Source organism: Festucalex cinctus, chromosome 14 (genome assembly GCF_051991245.1).
Source record: "Festucalex cinctus isolate MCC-2025b chromosome 14, RoL_Fcin_1.0, whole genome shotgun sequence".
In the NCBI taxonomy this organism is placed as follows: domain Eukaryota; kingdom Metazoa; phylum Chordata; class Actinopteri; order Syngnathiformes; family Syngnathidae; genus Festucalex; species Festucalex cinctus.
In genome coordinates, this window is record NC_135424.1 from 27100899 (window position 1) to 27115393 (window position 14495).

The 14495-nt window shown below is 43.9% G+C and overlaps 1 protein-coding gene across 5 annotated transcripts in view; it reads right to left on the reverse strand.

Annotated features, from left to right (window-relative positions):
• Positions 1–14495, reverse strand: part of polr1c (RNA polymerase I and III subunit C) — a 119457-nt gene that overhangs the window by 12650 nt on the left and 92312 nt on the right. For 3 of the 5 annotated variants that reach the window (XM_077495228.1, XM_077495225.1, XM_077495224.1), the window contains 3 exons: positions 11419–11571; positions 2446–2595; positions 944–1060 (listed from right to left, as the gene is read on the reverse strand). In XM_077495228.1, coding sequence (XP_077351354.1) covers positions 944–1060; positions 2446–2595; positions 11419–11571 — 420 coding nt within the window. The remainder of the gene's footprint in view (positions 1–943; positions 1061–2445; positions 2596–11418; positions 11572–14495) is intronic. The other 2 variants (XM_077495227.1, XM_077495226.1) reach the window with 2 other exon arrangements.

The following is a 14495-nucleotide window of genomic DNA, read 5'->3' on the forward strand; positions in this document are numbered from 1 at the left end:
CACTCCCTCACCATGCAATTTTGGCCAAAAACAAAAGGAAATATGCATCGCTTTCTGCTACTGCAGATGTAAGGAAAAGACCTAGTCGCCTCACTCACTTCGACCGATTTTCGGCAAAACCAAAGTTTTTGGACATTATTCCTGTCAAGCAAGATAAGAATGAATTTATATTACCTCATAGTTTCAATGTTTTGGTGGCATTTATAGTAAATAGTAAGTCAACAAACGTGTGGACGGTTAGAGCTATCGCTAGCCTTTGGCTAAAAACAACGAGGGAGAACATTACCTTTGTGCAGACGTAGTAGTTTCTGGTCATTTTGGAGGGATTGGACTGGTTGTGTTTGTGGTTCTCCAAAAAGTTTGATTCAGCACAGACATTTTTCGTAGTTGTTTGAGGGCTTGGGGAGGGAAATAAACCGGACAGTGTCTCTCTCGTGTCTCCCTTACACAAACCGTGACGACTGCAGGACGCGGGTTAGTTGATCGGTGCTAACGGCTATCACTCTTACACAAGCCGTGACTACAGCGTGTAACAATTTAATTGATTATTTTCTTGGCTTTGAACAACCAGTCAATGCACTATCAGGAGTGGGATTGCTTTTGTTTGTCCGCAGCAAAACACACGTGTCGTCGCAGACATGACGTCTTGCTTCTTGATTGGTTTACTAGGTAATGCGGGCGTGGTTTACGGTCAGGTAAGTTGTGGTCGCCTCCAGCATTTGAGTTGCCCATGCGTAGTTTATATAAACGCCTTTGACACAGAAGGCTGGGCATATTTGATTCAAATCTCAAGCCATATAACTGCACGTTTTTAAGTCAGAAGCAGTTATGTTGCAACTTTCAAATGAGTGTCTACATTGCTAAAGGGAGTTCACTTCACCCGCATCAGTTTACAACGTTCAATGCAGTGTGTACATGAAATGCAATAAATAAATTCTCTTACAGATGAAATGGTCTCGCACTCGTCCAAGTTTCACCACATTCTTTAGGTCATCGTGACGGAGAACTTCTCTACTGCATGTATCCAAGCGACTGTTCACGACTTTAGCAACCTTGCTCCCTGAGGAAAAACAAATATTTATAACTTTCAGTCGAAGTAAAAAAAACTGAATAAATACATTATGACAGGGTCGACAACTAAGTTTGGCCCCGGGCCAAATTCTTTTCGAGCAATTCAATCACGGACCAAAATTACATTTTGATTTTGATTTTTTTTCTTATTAGCAGGGGTGCACAAATGGTGTGCCAGTGTGCATGGGCACTGGGGACTGAATATGGTGCTCTCGTTCCAAGCTTGCCTGTGCACTTTTGCGCATTAATGGATAGGTTAGGCCAACTGTAATTCAATGGGAAGTCAGGCACCACAATGGTTGCTTCTGAGGGATAATTTCCAGAGGTCGGCAATCCGTCAGAAGTCCGCCGGTCCGTCACTGAAGGACCCCCGTTTTGCTGACGAATGACGTGAAATTAAAAAAAAAAAAAAAAAAAAAAAAACTTAAAAAAATGGCAAGCTGAGCAATGATCCGTCAGACTAATCGTTACTCACCACTAGGGTTGTCACAAGAACCGATACTTCGGTGCCAAGTCGATGCCAAGATTCTGAAAATGTGACGGTACGGCCTTTTCTACAATACCCGAAGTACCGTTGGTATTGAGGCGGCATATCTGGCCACATCTTTTGTGTTGTTTTGGGGAAGGCTTTTTTTTTTTTTTTTTTTTTTAATCCCACAGGTACTCACTCACAGACGCTTACATCATGTAAACTAGAACACATGACTGGGTACTTGTAATGCAGCCAATTGTGCACATGCTGCACGGCAATGCAAAGGTATCAAAAAGTATCTATCTCGACTCACTGAATGGATCGATACTGCGGATCGAGACATTAAGCATCACAATATATTGTCATATTTGAGTCCACAGGTCACATGAGCTGGACGCTATTGAGCTCAGAATCAGATGCTAATTTTTTACATATAAAAATTCATAGAAAAAAAATGAAAGACGTAAAATCGAAAACCAAGAGGCGTATCTCATGTGGGCGGCCAGGCACTACAGATGTACAGATATCTGTATGATATTTTGTCCCTGCCCTACTATATACTGAGACAAAACCACAACAATATTGAGGCACTTTTGATACTGTGAATTTTTTGCCATCCCTAATTACAGGCATCAGTTTTTTCATCAACACTATTTGGCGAGCCAGAAATAATCAGCGGCAGGCAATTATGGCCCCACGGTCTTCTAGTTGCCGACCACTGCATTATGTCATTCAAATGTTGAAACAAAAATTGTATTTCACGTTCCTTTTACTTAGGAGTGAATTACTGTTCATGCTAATTTGCAGACTATGTAGCACAAACAGAAAATGACTAAATTGTTGGAACAAACATGCTTATCTGTTTTCACTCATTTCCTCTCTTCAGGTGAAGATAATCTTACCATTAACATCTCCCAATTCTATAACTCCTTGTGGAAAGCAGCGTTTTAGGCGTTCTGCCTTCTCTCCCTGCACTGCATCAAGGAGGGTGATCTCGGGCAGGAGGCGGTAACTCGCTGTGGCCACGGGAGAGAATTTAGCATGATCTTTCCCTGTTCGGAGAAGAGAAACACTTGAGTGGCACCATATGGTGTAGAAAGTGCTATACAAGATCAGTTGATTTACCATTACCAGAATGCACTGATTCTGCAGTGCTTGGACTAGGTCTGAATGAACCCACTAATTAAAAGTCATATTATTACAAATAGCATTGAGAAACTGGAGTTGAGGTTAGGGCTGGGAAATAAATTCATTCAATTAATTAAGCATTTTAAAAGTGGAATCGTTGAACATTAGCTAAATCTTGAAATCAATGTGCATTTAATGAATGTACTTTGGATTATTAGGGCCCGAGCAGCGACCGCTGCGAGGTCCCTATTGTTTTTGTAAAAATTCTTCTTCTTCTTCTTCTTCTTCTTCTTCTTCTTCCTCCGCAAACGATCGCGATTTTGGGTACCTAAACATTCATGAAAACTCACCGAACTTTGCACACTCCTCAGGCCCGGCGAAAAATTTGATATTATTAAGTCCGACTCGATAGCGCCCCCTAGCGTAGAAAAATAAAAACCAAGCCCGGCACGTTTGAGCTAGAGCAACAAAAATTGGCAGGCACGTGTAGCACCCCGAGACGCACAAAAAAAGTCTATTGGGACCATGTAGCTAAAATGTACAGGAAGTGAGCTATGAATTTTTGAATGTCCAATTTTGGCCTATTTTGGCACATTCCCTGTGGTCATGCTTTTCCCCCCTTTGCAAACATTTTTCATCCAATTGACTTCAAACTTGGCATTTATCATCTCAAGACCTGAGAGAACAACTGGGCAAAACATCTTGCCTTTTCGAAATACTATATGACGGGGGCGGGGCATCAAATATTGCCTTTAAAATTTCATTTGTCCAGAAAGAGCAAATGCTTAATAACTCCCATGTTCAAGCTCCAAAAAATCTCAAACTTCTCAGGCAACGTAATAGTCACGGCCTGAAAACATCTATATGATAAAATTCAGTTATACATGTAGCGCCACCTAGTGGTGACAATAAATGTCATACTTTACGTTTTTAGCTACTGTGCCGAGCTCGTTGAAGGAATCCAGTTGAAAATTGGTCAGAAAAGCCTTAAGATGTTGATCATGCCCCACACCGAATATTGTAACTTTTCGCTAAAGGGCGTGGCCGTTACGGTTCTGCAAAATCTGAAGATTTTTCGTGACAATAAAAGTTGCTTTAACTTGACCCAGATGATCCTACCTTCTCAAAATTTCACACATTTGATGAGAGTCCAGCCCTAAAGACATCTACTGACTTATATTTCATCTAACTGATAGCGCCACCTAGTGGCAATTTTTTTTCTTACGAATTTTCTTCTACGTTTTTCTCCAAACACGTTAACTGGACCTACCTCATATTTGCTCAGATGAGGGTTTCGGCCTTCATGATGTCACAACACGAAGTTTGTGAGTTTTCGCGAATTGCTGTGGGTGTGGCTAAGCGCTGTTCGCCAAGAAAACAACGCCAGTTTCGAGGGTCTAAACATGCACAGAAACTCATGAAACTTGGCACACACATCTGGCCTGGTAAAATGAGCAATATTTTATTGTTGATTGTGCTATTTTTACAAAAATGACTCAATAGCGCCCCCTAGAAGTTTTTAACGAAGCAGCCCCGGTTGTACGTTTAAGCAAGAACGACGAATATTTTTAGGTGTATGAGGGAGCCCAAGACCTACAAAAAAGTCTCTTGGACCCATATGCTAAAATGAACAGGAAGTTAGCTACGAATTTTTGAATGTCCCATTTTTGACTATTTTTGCACATTCACAGGGGGCAGACTTTTGCCCACTTCTCCTACACGTTTCATCTGACTGAGTTAAGACTTGACCTGGACCATGTCAAGACCTGAGCCAACGACAGGGGGAAAAATCTTGACCTTTCGAAATACTATATGATGAAGGCGGGGCATCAAAATTTGTGTTTCGCACTGAAAAAGGATATGCTTAATAACTCCCCGGTACATGCTCCAAAAAATCCCAAACTTGACATGTATGTTTATCGTCAAGGCCTGAAGCTATCTCTATGACAACATTCAGTTATATATGCAGCGCCACCTAGCCCTTGAGGCATAAAAAAAAAATACCCCACATACGGTATTTTGTACAAAAAATGTAAACTCATTCTAAGTGTGATAACTAAGTCATTTATGAATATTCTTTTAGTTTCCACCACTCAAAATGTTCACTGGCATCAGACTTATCCAAACATATATATATTTTTATTTATCTTTGATAGCCTCTGTGGACATTAAAAGCAATATCGTGAATGAAGGATATGCTTAATAACTCCACGGTACATGCTCCAAAAAAAATCCCACACTTGACATGTATGCTTATAATCAAGGCCTGAAGGTATCTCGATGACAACATTCAGTTATAAATACAGCGCCACCTAGCCCTTGAGGCTTATATAAAAAAAAAAAAAAAACACATACGGTATTTTGTACAAAAAATGTAAACTCATTCTAAGTGTGATGACTAAGTCATTTATGAATATTCTTTTAGTTTCCAACACTCAAATTGTTCACTGGCTTCACACCGATCCAAACGTATGTACGTTTCCATTTTGTTTTATTCATTTTTGATTGCCCCTTTGGACAATAAAAGTAACATTGTGCAATGAGTACAACGAGCGATGATGTATATATACACTTTTACAAAAAATACCAATCAGGGCAACTCATTGCCTAAAAATAAAAAAGGACGCAGATTTTTGCAGGTCTTAACAATCCCCAAAACCCGTTGAGCTTGATACACACTGGCAAAAAAAATATTCTACATGTAAACGTTTATTATGCCATTTTCAAAGAAATTCTGCTTCCAATATGCCAGTACCCCAACGTGCCAGTACCCTAACGTGCAAGTACCCCAACGTGGCCCAGGCTGCGAGGGCCATTTATAGCTGCTCGCAGCTCTAGTTAAAACCTGTTTTTCTTAATCCCGTTCTATAGAAATATTGTGATGGGTGCTTGACAACAGTGGTCCCCAAACTTTTTTTTCTTGTCACGGAACGGTTCATACAAGCCAGTAACAGCTTGGGTTGGCGGATATTCATTTTTTAAATTATTATTATTTATTTATTTCTATTAATAAAATGCTACAACAACAGACGCTAATCCACTGTGTATTTTTATGTAACTGCACAAACACCAAGGGTAACAAGGGATAATACGAGCAACACAAAAACATAGGCTCTTTGTGTTGTCTCATCACTGGGCCTTTTCCCCGTTGCAAAGAAACTTTCCAAAATACGTAATTTGTTACATACATACATAAATACATTTATTGATTTAGCATCATCCATCCATCCATCCATCTTCTTCCGCTTATCGAAAACCAAGAGGCGTATCTAATGCAGGAGGCCAGGAACTACTAATCTACAATGAATTGGGGTCAATAGGTCACATGACATGCAGCCGCTCAGGTTCTGATCAGGGGGGCCGTTCCTCCCAATCACGCCCCTCCAGGTCTCACTGTCATTCCCCACGTGAGCGTTGAAGTCCCCCAGCAGGACGAGGGAGTCTCCAGAGGGAGCGCTCTCCAGCACAACCTCCAAGGACTCCAAAAAGAGTGGGTACTCTGAACTGCTGTTTGGCGCATATGCACAAAAAACAGTCAGGACCCGTCCCCCCATCTGAAGGCGGAGGGAGGCTAACCTCTCGTCCACCGGGGTAAACCCCAACGTACAGGCGCCGAGCCGGGGGGCAATAAGTATGCCCACACCTGCTCTGCGCCTCACACCGTGGGCAACTCCAGAGTGGAAGAGAGTCCAACCCCTCTCAAGAGGATTGGTACCAGAGCCCAAGCTGTGTGTGGAGGCGAGTCCGACTATGTCTAGTCGGAACTTCTCGGCCTCACACACCAGCTCGGGCTCCTTCCCTGCCAGAGAGGTGACATTCCACGTCCCAAGAGCCAGCTTCTGTAGCCGGGGATCGGTCCGCCAAGGTCTCCGCCTTTGGCTGCCACCCAGCCTGCTCTGCACCCCGTACTCCCGAAGCACCCCCCACAGAACTCCCCGAGGGACACGGTCGAACGCCTTCTCCAAATCCACAAAACACATGTGGACTGGTTGAGCGAACTCCCACGCACCCTCGAGGACCCTGCGGAGGGTGTAGAGCTGGTCCACTGTTCCACGGCCAGGACGAAAACCACACTGCTCCTCCTGAATCCGAGATTCGACCTCCCGACGGACCCTCCTCTCCAGCATCCCTGAATAGACCTTACCAGGGAGGCTAAGTAGTGTGATCCCTCTGTAGTTGGAACACACCCTCCGGTCTCCCTTCTTAAAAAGGAGGACCACCACCCCGGTCTGCCAATCCAGAGGCACTGTCCCCGATGTCCACGCGATGTTGTAGAGGCGTGTCAACCCTACAGCCCCACAACATCCAGAGTCTTTAGGAACTCCGGGCGGATCTCATCCATCCCCGGGTCCCTGCCACCGAGGAGCTTTCCAACCACCTCAGTGACTTCGACCCCAGAGATAGGAGAGCCCACCCCAGAGTCCCCAGACTCTGCTTCCTCAAAGGAAGACGTGTTGGTGGAATTGAGGAGGTCTTCGAAGTATTCCCCCCACCGCCTCACGACTTCCTGAGTCGAGGTCAGCAGCACCCCATCGCCACTATACACAGTGTTCACTGCACTGCTTTCCTCTCCTGAGACGCCGGATGGTGGACCAGAATTTCTTCGAAGCCGTCCGGAAGTCGTTTTCCATGGGCTGACCGAACTCCTCACATGTCCGAGTTTTTGCCTCAGCAACCGCTGGAGCCGCGTTCCGCTTGGCCATCCGGTACCTGTCAGCTGCCTCCGGAATACGACAGGCCAAAAAGGCCCGCTAGGACTCCTTCAGCTTGACGGCATCCCTTACCAGCGGGTTCGAGGATTGCCGCCGCGACAGGCACCGACCACCTTACGGCCACAGCTCCGATCGGCCGCCTCAACAATGGAGGCGCGGAACATGGCCCATTCGGACTCAATGTCCCCCGCCTCCCCCGAGACAAGGGAGAAGCTCTGCCGGAGGTGGGCATTGAAACTCTTTCTGACAGGGGATTCCGCCAGACGTTCCCAGCAAACCCTCACAATACGTTTGGGTCTGCCAGGTTGAACCGGCATCTTCCCCCACCATCGGAGCCAACATACCACCAGGTGGTGATCAGTTGACAGCTCCGCCCCTCTCTTCACCCGAGTGTCCAAAACATGCGGCCGCAAATCCGATGACACGACTACAAAGTCGATCATCGAACTGCGGCCTAGGGTGTCCTGGTGCCAAGTGCACATATGGACACCCTTATGCTTGAACATGGTGTTCGTTATGGACAAACCATGACGAGCACAGAAGTCCAATAACAGAACACCGCTCCGGTTCCGATCAGGGGGGCCGTTCCTCCCAATCACGCCCCTCCAGGTCTCACTGTCATTCCCCACGTGAGCGTTGAAAATCCCCCAGCAGGACGAGGGAGTCCCCAGAGGGAGCGCTCTCCAGCACACCTTCCAAGGACTCCAAAAAGGGTGGGTACTCTGAACTGCTGTTTGGTGCATATGCACAAAAAACAGTCAGGACCCGTCCCCCCACCCGAAGGCGGAGGGAGGCTACCCTCTCGTCCACCGGGGTAAACCCCAACGTACAGGCGCCGAGCCGGGGGGCAATAAGTATGCCCACACCTGCTCTGCGCCTCACACCGTGGGCAACTCCAGAGTGGAAGAGAGTCCAACCCCTCTCAAGAGGACTGGTACCAGAGCCCAAGCTGTGTGTGGAGGCGAGTCCGACTATGTCTAGTCGGAACTTCTCAGCCTCACACACCAGCTCAGGCTCCTTCCCTGCCAGAGAGGTGACATTCCATGTCCCAAGAGCCAGCTTCTGTAGCCGGGGATCGGTACGCCAAGGTCTCCGCCTTTGGCTGCCACCCAGCCTGCTCTGCACCTGACCCCTTTGGTCCCTCCCACCGGTGGTGAGCCCGTGGGAAGGGGGACCCACGTTTCCTCTTCGGGAACCATGGATGCAGGCCCGGCCACCGAGCACTCGCCAGTGAGCCCCGCCTCCAGAGGGGAGCCCCGGTGACCCGCGTCCGGGCAAGGGAAACGTGCCTCCACAATTAATATTATTCCTCATAAGGGGTCTGTGTGTGTGTGTATGTATATGTATATATGTATATGTATATATATATATATATATATATATATATATATATATATGTGTGTGTGTGTATATATATGTGTATATATACACATACATATACATATACATATATGTATATATATATATATATATATATATATATATATATATATATATATATATATATATATATATATATATATATATATATATATATATATATATATATATATATATATATATGCGTCTGCCAAAGGAGTCTATTCGGGCCCCGACTTCCCGGAGCCCGAGAAATGCCTTCAATGAATTGAAATATACAAACGACTGATCAAAGGAATGCTTATAAAGTTTCTTATCAACCAGAGGGGACTCTCTGGCGTCACCCCTCCAGGGGGCACTCCTGGAATGCCTAAATGGAGCAACAGCACCGTCAAGTGGTGAAACTTGGAACTATCCTTTGTGACAATTCATATAAGTAACCGCATTTTACACATTTATACCATGATAATTCTTGACAGATAACTGAACTACGAATGATTCGCCTGCTCTGCACCCGACCCCTTTGGTCCCTCCCACCGGTGGTGAGCCCGTGGGAAGGGGGACCCACGTTTCCTCTTCGGGCTGTGCCCGGCCGGGCCCCATGGGTGCAGGCCCGGCCACCAAGTGCTCGCCAGCGAGCCCCGCCTCCAGGCCTGGCTCCAGTGGGGGGCCCCGGTGACCCCCGTCCGGGCAAGGGAAACGTGCCTCCATTAATATTATTCCTCATAAGGTGTCTTCTGAGCCGTGCTTAGTCTGGCCCGCAAGCGGTGTAAACGGCACCATTCGAATGAATGTAATCTAATTGCTTGCGTCGCCGGAACGCACCGCAACCGCACCGCATCCGGTGTAAACCCGGGGTGAGGCGCAGAGCAGGTGTGGGCATACTTATTGCCCACTGGCTGATTTAGCATCAGTGCTATGAAATAGGGATGTGGAAAATAATCGATATCAATGGATGCATCGATGTGCACATGCACGTGCAAGTGCATCGGCTCATTCACTGGGTATCGATGTAATTGACGTGTGAAATCCAGATCCATCTTGATGCGTTGGCGGGTATCGGTGAAATCCGATGCAAGTGCTGTTTTTTTCATTGTAAACTTCATTCCATTTGCTTTTCCCCAAAATCCCAGGGCGCATTGAATGCACCATACGGAAGCCGTGAGGCATACACAATCCACTAGGAAGTAAAACATCATGGACGTTGGCGCGAGCAGCAACGAGGAAGATTATATATGTAATGTACCCGCAACGTTTAAATCATATGTTTGGAAACACTTCGGCTTCGCAATGAAAGACGGAAACCGGAAAGATTGACAAAACGTTCGTCATTTGCAAAGAACGCCGCGTGAAGAAGCCGTACAACGGCAGAACGACAAACATGCAGACCCACTTGAAAAATCCTTTTTAAGTCGCTAACAAGTGAACAGCCGCTTCCGCATCTAGTTCCTCGTCGGACACCGGAGATGGACTAAGCAAATTAGGTCAATACATTTTCAGACAGGACTTTGAGTCCCGTTACAACTACTGCTAAGATTTACTAAGATTTCCTCGACAATGCTTCAGCCCTTGACTGCTTCAAAGGCCTCCACTTCATGGATGCTGACAACACTGTAAAGGATGTGATATTCCTGAGGATAGCAGGATAGGATGGAGCGAGAGATCGACAGGCGGATGGGTGCAGCGTCTGCAGTGATGCGGACTCTGTATCGGCCCGTCGTGGTGAAGAAGGAGCTGAGCCAAAAGGTAAGGCTCTTGATTTACCAGTCTATCGACATTCCAACCCTCATCTATTGTCACGAGCTGTGGGTCGTGACCGAAAGAACGAGATCCCGGATACAAGCGGCCGAAATGAGTTTCCTCCACAGGGTGTCCGGGCTCTCCCTTAGAGATACGGTGAGAAGCTTGGTCATCCGGGAGGGACTCGGAGTCGAGCCGCTGCTCCTCCGCGATGAGAGGAGCCAGCTGAGGTGGCTCGGGCATCTGGTTCGGATGCCTCCTGGACGCCTCCCTAGGGAGGTGTTCCGGGCATGTCCCACCGGCGGGAGGCCCCGGGGACGACCCAGGATACGCTGGAGAGACTATGTCTCTCGGCTGGCCTGGGAACGCCTTGGGATCACGCCGGAGGAGCTGGTTGAAGTGGCTGAGGAGAGGGAAGTCTGGGTTTCCATCCTAAAGCTGCTGCCCCCGCGACCCGACCTCGGATAAGCGGAAAAAGATGGATGGATGGATGGATGGATGGATGGATGGATTTAGGAGATTGTCTTATGGCTGCTTTAACTGTGTGCAAAGTAGACAAGATTTAGTAGTACCTTTAGCTTTACAATTCCCTCAATTTACTTTCTGATTCCTTTTACCAGAGACAAACGGCTGTTGTAAAGTCATGAGACAAATGGCACTGATACAAAAATCAGAGAATTACGTATCTTATTTCATGGTAAGGCCCTGAAAATCATTAGATAAAAAAAGAAACGCATTTCAATGAATCTTGATTTATACTAACCAATTAAGTGCCTATTTCTACGTGATTCACTTTCAAAAAGGCCATTAGTTGATGTTTTCCCACCATTTCAAAACAAAAGCTAAGTGCACATTGTAGATTCAACTTTGAAATTACAAACGATTTGCATGAAGGACAACTGGAAATCAATTGAGTTTTCATTGAATAGTTCTCACCAATTCCTTTGACACAGTGCATGACAATGTCAAGTTCCTGTCCTGGACGGAGCAGCGCTATAAGGATGTCATCATGTACTGGTCCAAGGCTGGAGTCAGCAAACACATCTGCCTGGTTACCAATTGGAACCCACTTTATGTCTCTGGAATAGACTACAACAATGACAAGTGGCAATCACCAATAAGGACAACATGGCAAAAAGCTTTGCTAAACTTCAGTTTGATAATTGAACAGTAGAACTTCCACTGATACTGGATGATAGGGCTCCAGCTATCATCAGCTAACATTTTTAAAATCAAATATTTTACTTTATCCCAGTGTAACAGTAAACATTGCAATAAATCTTATATTTCTTGTAAGAGGACGTTAAAGAAAAAACTGTCGATGTTTACTGTGTAAAAGTGTTCATTTAATTAGCCATTTTAAAATTGAGTATCAGTTTTAGCTTTAATCGAGTAAAAAAAAACTGATTTTTACTTTTTATTTTTTAACTAAAAATGTATCCGAGTATCCAGAACCGCGATATAAATTTGTTGCATTATTATCAATATTAAATCTTTGACTACCAGCCATGTCAATGGAGCAACCCCCCTCGATGCCAGCTGTCTTCCTGGATTTTGACTGATCTTTCAAGGCCCATAGAATATTGAGTCCTAATGCTTTTTAAACATACCAAAAGAAAGATTAGAGTGTCTTCTTTCGACAGAAAAAAAAAGTATGGGTAACACTCTATAATAACTACCCGTTATATCTAGTTAATAGACCATTAGTAAACTGTTAATTAATGAGTTATTAATGACTTATTAAATGTTTGTTAACTGTTTGTTAAGGTTTTAAAATGATGTCTATAAATAGTAAAAAATTTATTTTTAAACTGTTAGTTATTGAGCTCTAAATGACTTGTTAACTGTATAGTAATTATTCATAACTATATTTTATAAATTAGTAATACATCGTTAACAAGCTATTAGAAAATTACTTACTAATGACTTGATAAGTATTACTTCATAGTTTGTATAGGTTATTGGGACGTTATTATAAAGTTGCCACTATTCCTCATTTATTACGTGTTAGTAAATGTGGAGCAGTTGCAACTTTAGAATAACGTCCCAATAACATAAATAGAGTAATAACTAATATTTAAGTTGTAGATTAACTCACTTCTTTACAGCAGTTGTTAATAGTTTGTTAACCATCTACTAATACTATACCAGTGAAACTTTGACTTTAACACTGCTATTTTTCTTCTGTGACACCTCAAACATCTAAATAATGTTTTCCTTCTATAAAACAACAAAAACAACATTATAAGAAGTGCACTTGACAACAAAAATAACAGTTTATTGAACATAAAGAACTATTGAACGAACGACGTGAACTTTGTCTAAAATGTCACAATTATTTAACTACAAGTTACTACTTATTACTAGTAATATTACTACTCTTTCTACGACTACTACTGCTACTATTATAACTAGTAATTAATAGGTAATTACTTTGTAATTTTCACAGTTTCTTTGTTCCCTTCATTAGCATTCAGCTATTAGCATTCAGCTGAGCATTCAGCTATTAGCATTCAGCTTTCAGCATTCCCACGCAATTTCTCCAGAAATTGCACTTAGTCTAGTTTATTCTGTATTTGTTGCTAGAATATTCATAAATGACTTAGTTATCACACTTAGAATGAGTTTACAATTTTCGTAAAAATACCGTGAGTGGGGTATTTTTTTTTCCTGCCTCAAAGGCTAGGTGGCGCTGCATATATAACTGAATATTGTCATAGATATACCTTTAGGCCTCGACTATAAACATACATGTCAAGTTTGGGATTTTTTGGAGCATGTACCGGGGCGTTATTAAGCATATACTTTTTCATTGCGAAACACAAAATTTGATGCTCCGCCCTCATCATATAGTATTGCGAAAAGTCAAGATTTTTCCCACTGTCGTTGGCTCAGGTCTTGACATGGTCCAGGTCAAGTCTGAAGTCAGTCGGATGAAATGTGTAGGCGAAGTGGGCAAAAGTATGCTCCCTGTAAATGTGCTAAAATCCTAAAAAATGGGACCTTCAAAAATTCGTAGCTCGCTTCCTGTTCATTTTAGCACATGGGTCCAAGAGACTTTTTTTTGTAGGTCTTGGGCTCCCTCATATACCTAAAAATCTCCAAAGATCTTGCTTAAACGTACAAGCGGGGCTGCTTAAATAAGAATTTCTAGGGGGCGCTATTGAGTCATTTTTGTAAAAATAGCACAATGCATGATAAAATATTGCTCATTTTGCCAGGCCAGATGTGTGTGCCAAGTTTCATGAGTTTCTGCGCATGTTTAGACCATCAAAACTGGCGTTGTTTTCTTGGCGAACAGTGCTTAGCCACGCCCACAGTGATTCGCGAAAACTCACAAACTTCGTGTTGTGACATCATGAAGGCCGAAACCCTCATCTGAGCAAATATGAGGTTGGTCCAGTTAACGTGTTTGGAGAAAAATGTACAAGAAAATTCGTAAGAAAAAAAATTGCCACTAGGTGGCGCTATCAGTAAGATGAAATATAAGTACGTAGATGTCTTTAGGGCTGGACTCTCATCAAATGTGTGAAATTTTGAGAAGATAGGATCATCTCGGTCAAGTTCATGCAGCTTTTATTGTCACGAAAAATCTTCAGACTTTGCGGCACCGTAGCGGCCACGCCCTTTGGCGAAAAGTTACAATATTCGGTGTGGGGCATGATCAACATCTTAAGGATTTTCTGACCAACTTTCAACTGGATCCCTTCAACGAGCTCAGCGCAGTAGCTAAAAACGTAAAGTATGACATTTATTGTTACCACTAGGTGGTGCTATATGTATAACTGAATTTTATCATATAGATGTTTTCAGGCCGTGACTATTACGTTGCCTGAGAAGTTTGAGATTTTTTGGAGCTTGAACATGGGAGTTATTAAGCATTTGCTCTTTCTGGACAAATGAAATTTTAAAGACAATATTTGATGCCCCGCCCCCATCATATAGTATTTCTAAAAGGCAAGACTTTTTGCCCAGTTGTTCTCTCAGGTCTTGAGATGATAAATGCCAAGTTT